The sequence below is a fragment of the Lagenorhynchus albirostris genome, chromosome X, assembly GCF_949774975.1.
Source record: "Lagenorhynchus albirostris chromosome X, mLagAlb1.1, whole genome shotgun sequence".
Classification (NCBI taxonomy): domain Eukaryota; kingdom Metazoa; phylum Chordata; class Mammalia; order Artiodactyla; family Delphinidae; genus Lagenorhynchus; species Lagenorhynchus albirostris.
The window spans coordinates 20,648,072-20,667,011 of record NC_083116.1 but is presented as its reverse complement, the minus strand read 5'-3'; the positions used below and the strand labels follow the sequence as shown (position 1 = coordinate 20,667,011).

At 38.6% G+C, this 18,940-nt stretch overlaps 1 protein-coding gene across 5 annotated transcripts in view; it reads right to left on the bottom strand.

Annotated features, from left to right (window-relative positions):
• Positions 1-14,591, bottom strand: part of SMARCA1 (SWI/SNF related, matrix associated, actin dependent regulator of chromatin, subfamily a, member 1) — a 68,814-nt gene extending 54,223 nt beyond the window's left edge. For 2 of the 5 annotated variants that reach the window (XM_060138227.1, XM_060138228.1), the window contains exons 1-7: positions 14,322-14,591; positions 9,710-9,796; positions 7,521-7,687; positions 7,077-7,177; positions 6,871-6,971; positions 4,108-4,287; positions 318-473 (exon numbers count right to left, since the gene is read on the bottom strand). In XM_060138227.1, coding sequence (XP_059994210.1) covers positions 318-473; positions 4,108-4,287; positions 6,871-6,971; positions 7,077-7,177; positions 7,521-7,687; positions 9,710-9,796; positions 14,322-14,495 — 966 coding nt within the window. In that variant the 5' untranslated portion in view covers positions 14,496-14,591. The remainder of the gene's footprint in view (positions 1-317; positions 474-4,107; positions 4,288-6,870; positions 6,972-7,076; positions 7,178-7,520; positions 7,688-9,709; positions 9,797-14,321) is intronic. The other 3 variants (XM_060138224.1, XM_060138225.1, XM_060138229.1) reach the window with 2 other exon arrangements.
• Between the last annotated feature and the right edge of the window lie 4,349 nt (positions 14,592-18,940).

Here is an 18,940-nt window from a genome sequence, read left to right as displayed (position 1 = left end):
AACCAATGCAAATGACATTTATACACCAAATATTGCCAAAATATTAAAATACTGTAGCATAACAGAGTTACTTAGGCTGCAACAGTTATAGCAAATGAACACCTAATTTTCTTTACATAAAAACTGGGCTCAATTTTCATTTGTCTTATATTCAATCATTTAAACTTCAAAATCATTTTAAAAACTGATTTTCTTTCACATTCTGTGAATAAAATCACAACCTTCTATCACTTTTTTAATTCTGAATACAGAGAAGTAAACAAACAGAAATTGTAGTTAAAAGAAAACTTTAATAAAGATGTTGAGAACTAGCTTACCTTAGATTTTTCATTCTTTATTCTGTGAGCCTCATCGATGACTAGGTATCGCCAGTGAAACTTTTTGAATACAGATTTTTCTTTAATTACCATCTCATAAGAAGTAACACAAACATCCCACTCTCCTGGCATCATTTCATCACGAATAAAAGCAGCCTGATGCAAAATAAAGTTCCTTATATTAGAATATGTTGACAAGATGTCACAGAATTAAAGCATCAACAGACTATTAAGAATTCTAAGAGACCCTTGGAATCATTCGGTCTCATCCATTTTACAGATAGGAAATCTGAGGCCCAAAGATACTTTTGTGGTCAATTATCTGTATGACATGCTAATATTTTTCATCAACAAAAGAGAAGCAAAGGCTTCCGTTAAACGAGTACAGCATATTCAATGAACCGGAGAAGTTCATATCACCAGAAGATGACAATTACTAGGCTCTCTCTTCATACCACAAAGGATCAAAAGGACATGGGCAAAGGAACTACTTTCTGAATACCATACTCTTACCAAAATCCAAGCATTACCAACATGATAGCACTTCGATAAATGGAAGAAGCTCAACATATATGAGTGATTCCAACCTTTTGAGATCTCTTGTAAGTCTCCTTCACTTTCTAGCAGGGATGAGTCATAAATTTTGTTAAGGGGTCATGAAAGCCCATTAATGTTTTTGTGAAATTCCTGATGTTATGAGACTACAAATGTGATTTTATAAAGGGGACTTGCTCTCTCTCGGTACATGAGTCTATTTAAAACAGTGAGACTATTTTAAACTATTTTTAAATCTTCATAGGCAGTGGCCAATGTGGTAGCCAAGTTGATTGAAAGCATTTTTAACTTGTATTAACTGAATTCCAGATTATTTTTTATTACAGGTCAAAATAAAACCACAAAGGTTAACAGGGAGCAGCAAAATCTACATTGAGAAGGGACTGGTTAGTACTGTAAATCTGAAGTTACAGTGCATAAACAAAATTGACTGTTCACTGCAAAGTCATTATTTCATAAATTCAGTTATGCATCAAACACGCGAGGGACTCTTTCAACAAATATTCAATGAGTGCCCACTATGTATAAAAGAATTGCCTGGACTGAAGTAGAGGATAGATAAAAGGCCTTTGTAGATCTCAGCTGCTCCCTGGGAAGTGGTATTCAAAAAGTTAATTAAGACATTAGGGAGTTAGAGGCAAAATAAAAAGAACCAGGGTGCCAGACCCTATTTAGTCCTGCATATACCTTACCCTTATTTGATTTTGTGAAATACTCAGTTTAATGGTTCCTCGTACAGTTTCATAGAACATACACATATTTTAATTTAAATTAGCTCTTCTTTGAAATTTGTGTAACTACTTGATAGTTTCAGAGTTAAATATCTTGATAGAATATTAAATAAGGATCACATAATCCAAAAGTTCTCATATTATAGGTGACAAAAATTAAGGCCCTTTGAGATTCATTCAACACCACAGTCAGTAGCAAAGCCAGAATTAAGACCAGATCTCCTGTTTCCATGTCCATGACCTTTGATGCCTCTGGAGTGTGAAAGGAAGGGGTCAAAAACTATGTTTAGGAATCATACCTCTAAATACTTCAGGACTACATTAGCTTCAAACAGGATCAGGATTTTCTCTAATAATTTCCTACCTCAATTAAATACCTACTGTAGCCTGCATCAAATACTTTATTACCAAAATACTGACCTCATAAAGTGTTTACAGAAGGCCAAGAAAATAGAAAGATCCAATATATCTATCCCATGTGGTACAAAGGCTCAAATCTGTCTATAAATAATGATCTGGATTTTCTCTACACATAATGACATCAATCTTTAAGTGCTGCATATGGCACATTAATTATTTATGTAATTAACAATTACTGGTTCTCAAACTCTTTGACCATGGCCCACAGTAAAATTGTATTTTAGGTCGCAATCCAGTATATACATACATGTTTGAGGGCGTGTATATAGAAAGAAGCAATACATATCCTCAATGCTTTCTACTCTGTTCTATCTCAATGTTTTAAAAAATTGTTGTCACCACCCACTAAACTGAACCCCAACCCATTAATGAGTGGCAATTTGCAAAACATTGACTTTGAAGGTTAGTTTTCATGATTAAGAAGTTTTCGAAGTGTCTAGAAGAATTTCAACCTCCCATGGGGTAGAGATAGGGCAGTCACCAATTAAATACATCCACCCTTTCTTGAAAACTCCCAGAGACACTTCATGAAACCCTTGGATTCCACATAATATAGTCGAAAACCACTGACATACATTTTTACTGAGACATGATGACAACACAAGCCTAGATATTTCTCAATATCTATGACCTTCAAGAATAATTTCAGGGACTTCCCTGGTGGCGCAGTGGTTAAGAATCTGCCTGCCAATGCCGGGGACATGGGTTCGAGCCCTGGTCCGGGAAGGTCCCACATGCCGCGGAGCAACTAAGCCCATGCGCTACAACTACTGAGCCTGCGCTCTAGAGCCCGCGAGCCACAGCTACTGAAGCCCGTGCGCCTAGAGTCCGTGCTCTGCAACAAGAGAAGCCACTGCAATGAGAAGCCCCCGCACTGCAATGAAGAGCAGCCCTGCTTGCTGCAACTAGAGAAAGCCTGCACACAGCAACGAAGACCCAACGCAGCCAAAAATACATACATACATACATACATAAAACGAATAATTTCAGCAAAACAAATCAATACTTTAGAAATACAAAATTTTATAAGAAATGGTATTACATAATAGCAGCAATCAGAAAGATTTCTAAGTGACTAATTTGCTACTGCGAAATATTAGGCATAGGGAAGAATCAAGCCTGTAATTCTATATTTATGAGCTCAGTATTTCAATATTTAAATTATTTATAAGTTAAATTTAAATAACTTTAAGTAATTTTTCTTCAAGCAAAATGATAAGAATAAAATCACATAATTCATTATGTTACCATTCTTTTGAGGATATCTTTTGATAACCTATCTAAATATGTAAAATAGAATAAAGCTTTACTCTAAACTATGTTCTCTGGAGGCAAAATAAAGACCAAGTTTAATCATATGCTTTCTAAACTGATTATTCATTTTGGTATTTTTGCATAATTCATTATTTTTAGATTAATTCAACAGTCCTAAAATAATTGTAGCCTACTAGATTGACAAATAGCTACTTTAAACAAGAGCCCAGAATTTCTGATATTATCTAAGAATGTATGCACACATGTATTTTTCTATTCAAAGATCAAAACTGAAAGCTGTGTCTATGCATAAACACAAAACACAAGGCTCTCTGTACAAAGAGAAAAAGTTCCATTCATGTGTGTGTGCATGTGCATGTGTGCGTGTAAACAAGTCAAAGTCAAAAGTAAAAAATTTAAACAAAAAAATTGAAATGCAAATTGATACATTTTTGGCATCAAAACAGCACAAATGATAGAATCACTGAAAAGATAGACTGTCAATAAAGTAAGATTTTTAAAAATAAAACATCACTTAAAAGTGCAATTCAAAATGCTTAGGTTAATGAGCTAGTTAAAAGTAAATGCCAATAAGCATAATAATGGGTTTTCTGTTATGAATAGGTAACACATCTACCTCATAGGAGTGTTGTGAGAATTAGCTTAATTAATATATAAAACGCACTTACAAAAGAGCCTAACAAAGAGTAAGCACAACTTAAGTGCTATTTAGTAGTAGCAGTCAACTCGAATGTCTTTTATAGCAATAAAACTTAACCCCAGAAATGATGTTATCCTCGATTGCCTTTTGAAACCTGTTTCTCACTTACTCTCGCATCCTTGTCTCCAACGAAACAAATAACACGAAGAGATGGGACCCATCGCTTAAATTCATTCATCCAGTTGTGTAAAGTCGACTTTGGAACTAAAACCATGTGAGGTCCAGGAATGTTTCGGTAATGTTTCAGGTAACCAAGCAAAGCAATTGTCTGTAAAGTCTTACCAAGGCCCTGCGTTATCATCACAAGGAAAAGAAAGCCATAAACATTTTTTATTTAATGAAACATTTGTTAGTAGCAACTTTACAAAAGATATTTGCCAACTATCTCACATAGGGAAAAGTTAAAAGACTTTTTTTTTAAATGAATAAACATTCCAATTCAATACTTACCCTGAGCACAAAAAGAAGCTAAGAACTTGCAGTTAGAAAGTTGCTCAACAAAGCAATTTTCTATTTAGGAGACTTTTACTCCTAAAGGAGCAAGCAACCTATATTATTTTTTCTACTAGTTTGCAAAATTAGGAATTTCGTGTATTTCACAAAGACACATTTCCTTTATCAGCCTGCTTAGATACCGGTCTTTCTTTCCCATTGACCCCAACATTATTACAGCCCAGACATGAAATATTCAGACTATGCATTTCAAGGGGCATGTAGCTCTATACTTGCATCTCACACCCTTGAAGACCTAATGAATCATAAAAGAACAGAACATAAATGAACTTTGCAGCCAGAAAGGACTGTAGAGATCACCTAGTCCAGTGGACTTTTTAAAAAATAATATACTGAACACCCATGAATCCACTACCTAACCTATGGGAAAGAGAACTATGTCCTATGCTGTATGACCTTTCAAAACAGTTTCTGGCTTTATCGCTATACAAGGTATACATTGCTTTTATAAACCTAAGCTTAAAGCTATTTTTATAGCATTTATCCTATCTGATATTTCACTTATGAGATGAGTTTTATGGATGTTATGCATTAAAATCTTAAAATGTTTATTCTCCTTAACCAAGTAAGTGCACTTCTAGAAATCCTATGGAAATAATTTGAGAGGTGCAGAAAAACTAAATTACAAGGGTTCTCATAACAGTATTATTATATATCAAATATATACATATATATCAGTCAACATATACGATATACATATATAGAGTATATACTATCAACCAATCCATATGACCAGCAATAAGGGAGGAAATGAATAAAATTATGGAACCTCCCTAGGATTAATTATTATGCAGTAATTAACAATTATTCTTACCAAAATGTTTTAATTGTGTGGAAAATATGTATGAATGTGAAGAAATCAGAATACCAAATCATATATAACACGACCTCAACTATGCAAAATAAATACAACCAGAGGAAAAAGACTAAAAAGAAATATGCCAAAATGTTAACTATGGTTATTTCGAGGTAACAAAATTATAACTTACTTTTAATTTTTTCTCAACTTTTTTCCAAATTTTCTATACTCGAAGTATCTTTCCCCTTTTTAGTAATTAAAACATAGCTGGTGTCAGCATAACTTCAATATGAAGGATCTTTAGACAGGCTGCAGCCAAGAGGAGCGTGAGGCAAACCCTGATCTTTCTCTTGTCCAATTAACTAAGCTCCTCCCTGTCTGAGCTGACTGTAGTTTCCAACCCAGAATACTAAATATAAGGAGCTACAGACCCTTGATTTAAAGGACTTGCCACACACCTAACAGTTGCTTAGCCAGGGATGAGTACCTATGGGACTGACTACTACACTACAAGCTATAGAGCATCGATAGTCATGTGGCCCATATGGATATGTGATTGTAAATATGGCTCCAGAGTCACATATATGAGTATCACTGCCCTCTCTTAAATCCCACCTTATTCATTTGGTCTTAAAATGCCAAACCAGGTCTTCATACACTCCTCTGACCTGATGAATTAGCATCTTAAATGGCCTTACTTTTTCTCTTCAGTCTTTTTTTTACACAGTCTGCCCTCAAAATCCACAGGTTTCACATCGGGCATTTAACCAACCACAGATCAAAATCTGTGGATGGCAAACCGCGGATACAGAGCGCCCAACTGTACTATGCCATTTCATATAAGGACTTGAGCTTCCATGGATTTTGGTATCCCTGGGAGTCACAGAACCAATCTCCCTCGGACATGGAGGGACAACTGCATGTCCATCATTCCTTAGCTCATTTCCTGACTCCCAGCTGGCACTCTACTGTCAAGACTCAACAATGCTCTTCACTTTTTTGTTCCTCACACTTTCTTTGATCACACATGGAGGCATTTACATTCACTCATGCATACATTCATTCATTTAGCGTTTGGTTTCTATCGCCACCTCATTCCCAAAAGGATTTCAGGTAGCCTACAATGAAAACATGGAACATAAATTAATGGTCAAAAAGAAATACAGAGGGGCCAAGGAAAGTAAGACTAAAAGCTAAAGGATAGGAAAAGGCACAAAGGACACAATGGGCAGACCATTAAAAGTTACACTGATGCTCCATTTTGGTATTCACTAGGGCTCTGAGCTTCCTGGAGGCCATAGTGCAAACATGAACAAAAGTACAAGGAGGTTTTTTTTATACCATCTGAGAAAATCTCACTAAGAATTTTGTGGCCTGTGAAAGTATATGTTCTAGAGGTTACTTAAAGAAACAATTCTAGACTTCACAAATGCCTTTTATGTTATAACTAAATAAAACAATTAGCCTCCAAACCCCAGGGGGGAAATTCAGCTCAGGTATTTCAAATTTACATAAAATTACTGATAACTAAGAATGTGTTTTAAGCTACCAACTCCTTACCATTTCATCAGCCAAAATACCATTGACTCCATTTTCATACAAAGAGATCAACCAGTTCAGTCCTCGAATCTGATAATCTCTCAGTGGTCCTCCTTTCACATCTGAAAAAAAAAAATCAAGGCTCTCATAATTTCATTAATACAACCAAGTAAAATTTTCTAAAACTAAACTGAAAACAAAAAACACCAACATGATGAAGTACTTACATGAAGGTGACACCTCAAATCTAACACACACGTTAGATGTTTTCCGACTCTCCGAGAGCAGCTCTTCATCTTCTTCTTGCTCTGTGCGCCTGTGACGGTAGCTGAAATGAAAAAAGAAATACCTTCGTATTCAACCCAAATGCTAAGGTGTCAATTAAGTCAGTATACACTGTTAATATCTTTTATGAAAAAAGAAGGGTTATCTAGAGTCTTGCTTAGAAGTTGGTAGAACCAGCCTACCTTTTTACTGATTGACTTCTACTGAGATAAGAAATATTGTTGCCTCCAAAACATACTTACACTGACAATAACCATATTTTTTTAATATAAAATCACACTGAATAAGTGAAGAAGGAAGGGAAGTATGAAGGGAGGTAGAAGGGGGGCAGGAGGAAGGGAGGGAAGGAGAGAGGGAAGAAAGTAGAGAGACAGATGCCAACATACTCTCCAACAGAAATTAAGCTCTGCTTGTCATCTTTCTTTATTCGAGGGCGTCCCAATTTCATGTTCAGAGGAGATGTTGGAGATTTCTGTGCTGAAGGTTGAATGAAATGTGCAAAAAGTTCTGTCTGCTTCAGTAAAAATTCAAATCTCTTTGCTCGATCTGCTTTCTAATTTACAAGACAAAAGAAAAAGTAATGATTTCTTTTTGTGTTCATTCAAAATTTAACAAATACTTATATTGCACTTAATTTGTACTATGTTCTAAGCACTTTAAACATACTAACCCATTTAATTCTCTTAATAAACCTATGAGGTAGGTACTAGTATTATCCCCATTTTACTGATGATAAAACTGAGGCACAGAGAGGGTAAGTAACTTGCCCAAGTTCCCACAGCTAGTAAGTAGCAGAATTTGAAAATGGTATTTTCAGATGGTTTGAGTAGAAGCCAAGTGATCCGACAGACTTAATAAATGACTCAATAAGAAGTACTCTGCTTAAAGAATTGGGGTCAAAAGGCAAATCCTGAATGGTTTGGAAAGCCAACCAAGAATTTTCAAGCTTCATCTAGAAACAATTTAAATCTTAGAATACAGTGTCATCTTGTCTCAAAATACTTTCAATGTCATGGTACAATACATTTCTCTCTTCAAATATAGTGATCTGGAAAACTGTGTTTTATGCTATGAGTATATAAAGTTTCTCCCGAAAGTGAGGATTTGGAGAAAAAATATACACACACACATATATAAGTGAAATAGTTGATATATGTTAACAATTAAAAATCGACCAAAGGTAAAATAGAGAGCTAGTGGGAAGCAGCCACATAGCACAGGGAGATCAGCTCGGTGCTTTGTGACCACCTAGAGGGGTGGGATAGGGAGGGTGGGAGGGAGACGCAAGAGGGAGGAGATATGGGGATATATGTATATGTATAGCTGATTCACTTTGTTATACAGCAGAAACTAACACACCATTGTAAAGCAATTACACTCCAATAAAGATGTTAAAGAAAGAAAGAAAGAAAGATCGATATATAATTTCTCAATACATTTTAAAAGGTCATATAGCTTATACCAATAAATGCAATAAAACTTTTTTTCACTAAAAAAATCCTAAAAGATCAAGATAAAGAAAAAAACCAAGGTGATTTTTAAATTCCCAGTCACTTTCTGACCACAGGGTAGAGAACATTTGATTACCAATGAAGGATGCATAATTAATAACATCAGAATCTTACAAGAATTCATTAACATAAATATAAGAATTAGACAAATACATTCAGACCAGTAGCTGGAAGGAGGCCAAAACCTTTCCATTTTATGTTATCCTCGCTGGAATGTTGTTTTTAGAGTTGTTAAAACATTAACTGTGTACGTTAGATGTGGCCTTAAACATTAAGGCATGGAGTTTTGTAAAATCACCATGAACAACCAAAAAATGTACTTCATCTCTACTAATTTTTATAATATTACTTCAAAAACAGCCCCTTGACCAAAAAACAATCAGTTCTAACTGCCTATTAATTTCTCTTTTCAGTTAACCAAGTTCACTGGTTTTGAAAGATACCAGGGCATAAAAGTCTAGTTAAAATTAAAGCTAAAATATGGGTTTTAGTGACTAAAAATTAAATAATTAAATGTAGAGCAAAGCCATAGGTGGGTGTAATTATGGTTATACTGCTTAAGCATGTAATATTTTCATACATTGGGCAAATAGCCTTCCCTCAGGAAAATGTATTACCATATTACATGTTTCATAATGTGTAGCATTCATTCACACATCCAGAGCAAGGAGAGAGGGAGAAGAAAATACCAGGCTGGTTTTGTGACCTGCTTTCTCTCAGCCATATTGATATTTTATCCACTTACATTTTCACTTCGTGGATAAAATATTTCTAGCATAAAACACCCTATTATGGGGTAAAGAGTGCTAAACAAAAGTGAAGAGATGTGCCTTCCAGTCCCAACTATTCCATATCATTTCTCTGATACTTTATTTCCTCATCCGAAAGTGAGGAGATTCATTTATCCATCAAAAATCTATTATGGTGGATGATATATTAAATTACTTTTCAATTCTAAAACCTATGATTCTGTATTCATTAAACACATATATTTTTTAATCTTTCACATGTCCTCTATACAAATCAACTACTGTATTCACTATCCTAGCCAAGAACATATTTACCATTTTCTCTTCATATTCTGGATCCATTTCCTTTTCAGATTTAGAAGCTTTAGCAGCAAGTTTGAGTTGAAATGGAGAAAGGATTTTCTAGAATTTCAAAGAAAATAAATCATCAAATTGCAAAGCAAGGTCAACATTCTCATTTGAAGAAAGTAAAAAGTAATTAAATACTAAATAAATAAATCAACATGGGCCATGCCTGGACCAGTGATGAGAGCATGCCATGAACAGGGCTTATGATTAATCCAGTTCTGTGCACCTGAGGTCCAATTAAAAAAAAATCCGAAGAATTGTGAAAGCCAGCGAAATAACATTAATTAAAATAAAAACCAAAAGGTGGGAAAATGAGCCTTTTCACCTACTGTCTAATTTAAAGTGCAAGAAAGTGTATAACCACCAAATAGGAGATTTAAAATCTAGACTATTATCAACCACAAACCAAAGAATTCAAGGAAAGTAAATATTAATTCTCAGAAACACTTCTTAATGTAACAAGCCAAACTTTCAGAAGAAAAGACTGTGGTTTCTTCCTGAAAAGATATGATTTTTTAATATTGTTTTATATTCTAATTAGAACATTCAAACTGTTTTATGTACTGCAGTGCAATCATTTATATTTAAAATAATGAAATAGTACAGTTTCAAACTTTTGGTTTATGTTAATTTTCTCCTACTGGAAAGAAAACCTTTTAAAACTATTTATAAACACGAATATTTTGTAGAAGCAGTTTCTCAGGGCTATTAACTATTAACCTTTGATATTTAAAAAAACTGTAATTTAGTGAAAAGTAATATAAATCAGCTACTTTAAAATACTGAAATTATCTAGGGGGTTATCTCATACATCCTATCCTTTATAAAGACAAAGCTGGTACTTGTAAATATAAATAGATATGTAGAATACACCTCCTTCCCTGTAAGAAATCAAGAAATAAAATAATAAAAACACAAATCTACCCATTAGTACCAAAGTGGAGAGTATTCCAGTTTTAACACAGACTGCAAAGTCAAAACACAAATCTGTTTGTGAAAACTGAAGAAATTATGTCCATTTGAGCACGGCTTTTGACAGCCTGTTCCTGAAAACTTAGGTCATAAATCAACACAAGAATGTGATCTTAAACGTAAGAAAAACATGGCTCCAGTAGTTAATAAATGTTTTCTAACATTTACTAAAATTTCTATTTTGAGGAAATCCAGACTAAGATTATGGAATCTGACCCTGGTCAGGGTTCTCCTTTGGAGCACTGATCAGATATTTTTCAGTTATTCTTAGCCCAAACAACAGCCATCTTGATTTACAGCATCTCATATGTATGTATGTGGGATGTTCTGAATGTAATTCTGGATGGATGAGAATAGAAACTACTAAAATGCCCTCAATACCACACTTTCAAACTGTCACATACACTAGAAACCCTATTTTATTTTCAAAGCAACAAGGAAAATTCGATAACAAAATCCACACCTTTATCATTCCCTGAAAAGCTAAATGAAATCTAGTTTTCAAGTTTCAAAATTACTTTCCCTCACATACACAAGTATATATCTAATAATGTGGGATACAAATTTCACTTATAGAAAATTAAAGCTTTATTATTAGAAAAACATTTTACTCTTTACTTTTTTGCTTACCTTGTGGTAGAATACCATAAAATTTTAATTATATGCTAATTAAAATTCCTAACCTTGAGCATTGCCATTAAAAGCTGTAGGTAATTACTTAATTGGCACTATCTTCCACAACAAATTTTAAAATACCTACCTTCTAAACCTTTCCATTTGTGTCTGTGTATGTTTTCACAAATAAACCCTCTCATACAAGAAAAGATAAAAGGTGACTAAGATATTCTAATGAATTCCTTATGGATTTTATCATCTGGTAGTCTAGATGCCATGAGAATGCAGCACAAGGTCACCAAGATGCCCTGTCTTAAAGACCATGACCTTTTTCTTGACATTTTCATTACCAAAAATACCAACTCTAATTTTCACAGCGTTAGGTTATCCAACTGTCACTTAAACCAAGGAAGTTCAAGAACCAGAAGGTAAGCAAAAATACCCTTCTGTAGCTAAATGTCACAAGATAATCCACTCTCATCTACTTTATGCATCACGAAAATGCTCTCATTCAGAGCCTACTTTCTTTTATTTGATACGCAATTCCAGCAAGTTTGATAATCTGGCTTCCCATTCTACAGAGAATAAAAGCTGCAGCAAATGACTTGGGAACGACCACTAGAAGAAGGCATGCTGGCAACAGCAAGAAAGGATGGCAGAAGCCCAGGACTAAAACTTAAGTTCCATTGCGCTAACAGCCCTTCTGCTTGGTGTTCAGGTTATCTCCCTCTCCCCGCTGGATCCCTTGTATTTTTGTATTTTGCAATTGTTTTAAATGAAAGGTTTTGTTACATCTATGTTCTTTATCATAAACCCATTCTTTCTGATGAAAGTAGATGAAGTGTCTAAAAAGTGATAGTTAGCCTGACAATTGAGGGAGGAGACTGAAAAATTATGAAAAAATCAACACAATACCAAAGTGTCTGGGAGGTGGTTATTTGAGGGGAAACAACCTCCTAGGTCTCAAATGCCTTTGTATCACTGTCAGAGTACAATAACTGGCGGACATGAGAAAAAGGTATTTAATCTGCACTTTTAGGACACCATTTAAGGCATCAAGGCAGTGTGTAAATATTTAGATTGGAGGGAGGTACCGATTTACTTTATTTGAAGCAATGGTACAAATGAAAGCACTCAAATAGATGTTTTGGTACTACTCAGAGTTTTAAGGAAAAATTAAAAAAGATGTAGTGACTAAATCAGTGAACTTCAGATATCCAGAAAGTTCCTTCCAGGCAGCACCTCATTTCCCTACGCTGAGCGGACAGATGAGATACTATTAGTGCAATTTCTGATCAGGCCACAGAGTTGTAGTAATATATATGCATCAACTCTCTGATTATACTGGATTTTTATTGATTCCCAGTCTCTTCACAATTCAAAAAATTTATACACCCTGGAAATTCGACAACCTTTACTGCCATACAAAAGACAGCAGAGCACTTACATTTACCCCATCTAGGGAATAAAAGGCACCTAGATGCACTCCTGAATTTCCCAACATTGATTTATACTGATGCTTGGTATTTGGCCCAGCTTTAATCATCAATATTGTCTTACCGATCCAAGTACCACACAGATCCTAATATGCGTATGTCTTCTATGGTTTTCACTTAGCACTACAATCGTCCTTCTGTTTAGTCAACCTTGTAACAGTAAAATATGTCACTGAAGCAACTGCTGAATTTAAAATTACTCTAATTCGCGGCGAAAGGTGTTAACTTCCCTCAATAGCTTTTCATTTGGTCATATAGTACCATATAATGATCCAGACAAAGCCACTGGAGATCTCTAAAGCATAATTTTAATTACCTACGGTTTTTTTTTAATTGCGATATGTCTACTCGTAAACGGAAAAAAATCCAGCCATGAAAGATCCGTTCCACAATTTTATTATACATCAATGCCCCATCCTATTTTTTTAATCTCAATTTTTTCAACGAGTTTCATAGTTTTATTTGCACGTCTCGGCCCATATGATATATGCCTTATGGAGATAATATATATTTTTCTGGATCTGGCTTTAATAGGTGTCAGAGCCGTCCCCTTACGTACATTAGCAGCAGTTCATCCTGGCGACGCTGAGTTTAAAAAAAATTTTTTTTTAAACCTGCGTGTGTCCAGGAGCCAGCAGCGCCCACTAGGAAAGGGAGGCGGAAGCCTGGAAGGCTTGGGGCCGGATTGGGGGACCATTTGGGTGGCCCTGGAGTGAAACACTATACCGTCGGGGGCGGGGCAGGAGAGGGTGAGGGTGCACACGTTGGAAATTTTCCTAAGCCAGCGTCCACCGTGCCTCAGTTTGGGGTTTGGATTGGGAGGGGGCGGGGGTACAACGCTGAGAGCTCATTTTCTCGGGGTGACACCCCCGCCTAACTCAGCAGGCGGGGACCAAACGAACAAGGGATGATTTTTTTTTTTCCCCTGCCACCCAAGGGGCCGACATTGCCAATCAGAGAAATAAAAGTCTCTCCTATCGTCCTCCGCCTTCCAACCACCGGCACCTGGAAATTCAAATTTCAAAAAAAATAAGCCCCCAGCAAAACCCCTTTTGCGCGAGTGTGGGATTGAAGGGCCCAGATTTCCCAAGCAGAGGCCGACGGGAAGGGGGGGGAGAGGGAGCAAGCGAGAGGAGAGGGAGAGGCGGAGGCTTTTTCCTGCACGGCCCCATCCCCCACCCCGTTACCCCAGTTCCGGGAACGCGAAGCGGGCCGGGGGCTGTGGAGGGGCTCCCCAGCCCCCAAGTCCCGGGATAACGGGCACCCGCCGCCCCGCGCCGCGCCCGCGCCCCGCCCCCGGCCTCCAGGAGGCGTAAAGGGAAGGGGGAGGGGAGCGAATGCTAGACTGTTCCGCCGCCCCCACCCCGCGCGCCCGCCGCCCCCAGCCCAGCCGAGCTCCGCGGGTACCTGTCGGCGCCCAAAGGTCAGGGTTTGGGCCCCTCGGAGGGGCCCGGCGCAGAATTTGTCCACCGCACACACACCCCCTTCCTATTTACCTCCTTCTTCTTCTCGCCCTTCTCCTTGGCCACGGTGGCTTCGGTGGCCGCGGCGGCCGCTCCCTCCTCCTTAGAGGTGGACGGCCCCGGCTGCTCGTCCTCTATGACCACAATCGTGGCGGTCGCATCAGAGGCTGCCACGGTGGCTGCCACTGCGGCGGTGTCCGGCTCCATGGCGTTGGAGCGGGAACGAGGAGGGGGACGAGCAAGGGGACGAGGGCTCCTGGGCGGCGGCAGTGGCTGCACTGGAAAGAGCTAGATGGAGCAAGGGTGGGGAATCACTGGCTTCCAACCCCTTCACTCGGGCCCCCCTTCTTTAAATAACCCTCAACCCTGCCCCACTTCCGTCCACCCACCCTACGTCATGGCCTCCCCCCGTCACCCTCCCCCCTTCCTCCACCCCCCCCTCAACGATCGCGAGACTCCCCCTCCCCACCCGGAGCCCGGGCCGGCACCGCACGACCAACTGTTGCCTGAGCGTGGGGCGCGGACAGGGGTGGAGGCGGGAACCCACAGCCCGCGGCCCCCTAAAAATCTCCTTCCCCACACGCCCCCAACAGTCAGCCTCAGCTCCCCTCGCAGATGTGTGCAGAAAGAATCCTCTTCCCCTTAAATCTGCTCTTTGTACCTCGGGGCGCTCTCCCCTTCTTGCACAAAGAACTTTTCCTCTGCTTATAACTGTACTGTAGAAGGTCTGTCTCACCATTTGCAAAGCCCAGAACCCCTCTGGGGACTTCCCTTTCCCAGGTCCCCAAAGGGGGACTGGTGGTGCTCTTCCCACCTTCGTAAATTCTGCAGAAGCACAAGCACTCCTTCAATCTCTAGATTGCAGCTGCAAACATTCACTTACAAGGCAAAGCGTGACCTGGGTTTTACGTATATTCGCTCTGTTTTCCAGTCTGATACCTCTCGGATGGCCAATGTGCAGGAGCCCTTCTTTTGCCTTCACCACTGAATTTTAAAAGTCCTGGGGATCAAGGTCAAGGTCCCCACAGAACCTCGGGCAACTCATGGTAGGTGCCTAATACTAATAATTGGGTTGAGTTATTGTGTTTTTTTGTGTATTTTATTCGTATCCCCGTTGTTATTTAGTAGTAATTCAACACCAATAATATGCATGACCACGGATATAAAAGCATTTTGTAAAGGGTATGCAAATGTCAGTTATTAAATATTATTGTTTCTATTTCTCCCCACCAGTTATTTTGATCAATAACGGGAAGATTAACATCTTAGTCTTAAAATTCCAGTCATTAGGGACAAAAGATAGGAAAACATATAAAACACAGTATACCAAACAACAATCACAAAACATACAATTTCCAAAATGAAGCAAGTATTTTCCACAGTGGAAAGAAATCATGATTAATTTCCCTTAACACACCTTCCTAAATTCCCAATCTGAAATCGAGTGTGATTTCTGCAAAGAGCAGGAAGGCACACAATTGTCCCCCAAATATATCCCTTTTTCCTGGGGATAATACCCTAAATTCCCTTTTGTTTTAAAGCTGTGACTCCTTAATGTGCAGAAACCTTGTGAGATTTTAGCTGGTTTTGATCATTTACACCTTAATGTGAATGAGTGTGAGATCCTGTCCAGGGACTGGTTTTGAACAGAGAAAAAGAGGCAAAGAGCAAGACAGGAGATTGAAGGAGTGTGCCACTGAGAGGAAAGGAGAGGCTGGTGGTTCTAGTTTTGCTCTGATTTTATTTTCATTATATTCTTCTCATTTACTTTAGATTTTTCCCCCAGTGCCCACGTTTCTCACCCTGAAGTACACATGTGTACTATCCAACAGGTATACGGAGTCTAAGTATTAAAAATACTCCATATTTCTGAAGCGTCAACTGTAGTCCAAAAGTGGAATGGAATTAAGTCACTTAACAGGTCATTTGAAACACAATTTTTTAAAAAAATTATTTATTTATTTTTGGCTGCATTGGGTCTTCGTTGCTGAGCACTGGCTTTCTCTGGTTGCAGCTTTCTTGCTGGTTGCAGCAAGCGGGGGGCCACTCTTCGCTGTGGTGCGCGGGCTTCTCATGGCGGTGGCTTCTCCCGCTGCGGAGCACGGGCTCTAGGTGCACAGGCTTCAGTAGCTGTGGCACGCAGGCTCAGCAGTTGAGGCGCACGGGCTTAGCTGCTCCGCGGCATGTGGGATCTTCCTGGACCAGGGTTCGAATCCACGTCCCCTGCATTGGCAGGCGGATTCTTAACCACTGCGCCACCAGGGAAGCCTAAAACACAATTTTTTTTAATTAAAATGTGTAGATGTGTTAAGGAATGAACTGCAGAATTTGAAGTATCTCCAAATAAAAGCTTGAGACTTCCAGTTGGATATCCTACCCCTTCCCCACTAACTGTTCAGTCTCCTCAGTCATTCAGAGTTGTCTGGTGGGAAAGTTCAAGAAGCGCTGAGAGAGAAGGATGCTGCAATGCATGCATCCACCTGACTTGAGAAGGACCTTCCAGATGAGGGCAATGGAAGAGTTCTTTATTACCAAACTGCAGCTGTGGGAGGATAGAAGTCCCCTTTCATTGCCTGGGGCTTCAAAGGAGAAAGACTCAAGAAATATTCGTTGTATATTGATGTGTTCCTGCTTGCAAGTGTACTTTATCCTATTGTATTTCTCACTGCCAATGTATGGTATTTCAGATACATCGTGGGCTAAATGCACTTTTGTGAGGAAATCTGGGAAACTCACATCCTTTCCTAACACCTTTTCTGTGGGAACATGTGTTCCAAGTTCCAAAAAAAGAATTTAGAAATTAATTTGGGGGATACATTGGCAATTTTTCTTGTATGTATAATGCATCTTCCTTTTCGAGATGATGCGGCTGAAAGTGCTACCAAGTATAAGTTTGGCTGGAAAGGTCAATGCTTGGTCCATAGACCTTGCCACTGGATTCATGTAAATATTGCCCTTTGGCTTGTGGCAACAACTGCTATTTACAGAGCATGTGCTATCCTTATTTGCAAATCTGCCTAAAATTCATGATCTGTAGACTTTGTTCTGCAAGAGTCACCTCATTTCTGATCCTACTCAACACCTTGCCCTGTCTGCTACTACTTTCCCAAATTATGTCTTTTCATTTGAAATGGTCTTGAATTGCTCTGCAACGTTGAGGTTGGAGAACAAAGCAAATTTTTTTTATAGAGAACAAAGCAAATTTTTTTTATAGAGAACCATGGGGTCATATTTGGGAACCTCAAAACAAATCCTAGTCTATAGGACAGGACAATACGTCCATTTGGCAGATGGTGAATATTGTAGAAGTTATCCAATAGTCATTTTCACATAGCCAAACTTGTTTAGTAGCTACCAGAATGCGTGTCCAGTGGTGGTATTAAATACTTTTATAAAGTTCATAAAGCAAGGTCAAGGGCATTCATAAAGGCAAGGTCAGGGGCGTTCCTTCTCTATCCAGTATCTGAAATTTATCACTGAAACTACAGTACGACAAAAAACCACATTGTGATCCCACTGATCAATGTTCTTCAGAAGCTGGTACAAAGGATTCTGGTGACAGTATCTTGCTTGTCACTCTAGTGACCATTCTGTTCATATCAGTGAGCTTCTTCACCATTCTTGTCAAAGACATTTATGATAGTGGCATTTTTAAACAAATTTTGTGATGCATGCACACTTTGGTTTTAGAATTATTTTTAATAAATTTATTTTATTTATTTATTTTTGGCTGCATTGGGTCTTCGTTGCTGCGCGCGGGCTTTCTCTAGTTGTGGGGAGCGGGGGCTACTCTTTGTTGTGGTGCGCGTACTTCTTTCTCATTGCGGTGGCTTCTCTTGTTGCAGAGCACTGGCTCTAGGCGCATGGGCTTCAGTAGTTGTGGCTCACGGGCTTAGTTGCTCCGTGACATGTGGGATCTTCCTGGACCAGGGCTCGAATCCATGTCCCCTGCATTGGCAGGCGGATTCTTAACCACTGCACCACCAGGGAAGTCCCAATAGTGACATTTTTGAAAATGTGTTGTTTTCTCGGTGCTCTGTGTGTCAAGGAAAAGGTGATGGTAATAGCTAGTATACGTCTACCATTTCTTGAGTACCCACTATTGTATCAGGCACTGTGCTAGGTTCTTTACATATGATATTGCTAATCCTCCTGGTAATTTTATGAAATGAATATTATTATCCCTATTTTACAGATCAGAAAACAGAGGCTTAGAGAGGCTAAACAACTCATCTGAGGTCCAAGGCTGGTGAATGACAGAAGGCAGATTCAAATCCCAGACTGTCTGGCTCCAAACCTCACCTTTATTAAGTACTCTCTTCTTCACAAGGCTTCCTCCTTGACAGTAGAAATCATGTTGAGAAAATGACGGAAAAATATTTCTGCCGATTGTCTCCATGGTGTTCACTCTGGGTTTATTAGAAGAAACTGTCACTCTTAAGGCTCTGGTTTTATATACAGCCAGATAATTTCTTTAGCTCCATGTAAAAGTTGTTGTAAAGTGGAAGTTGGAGAATAACTTGGGATTCTTGCATGTACCCAAAGTAAATTCTTGGAACAGGAATGAACTCAGGACAGTTAGAGGTCAGGGAGTGGGGAAAACCTAACAACTTAGATGTCCAGGAAGAAGTGTTTGGCAGAATATTGTATAG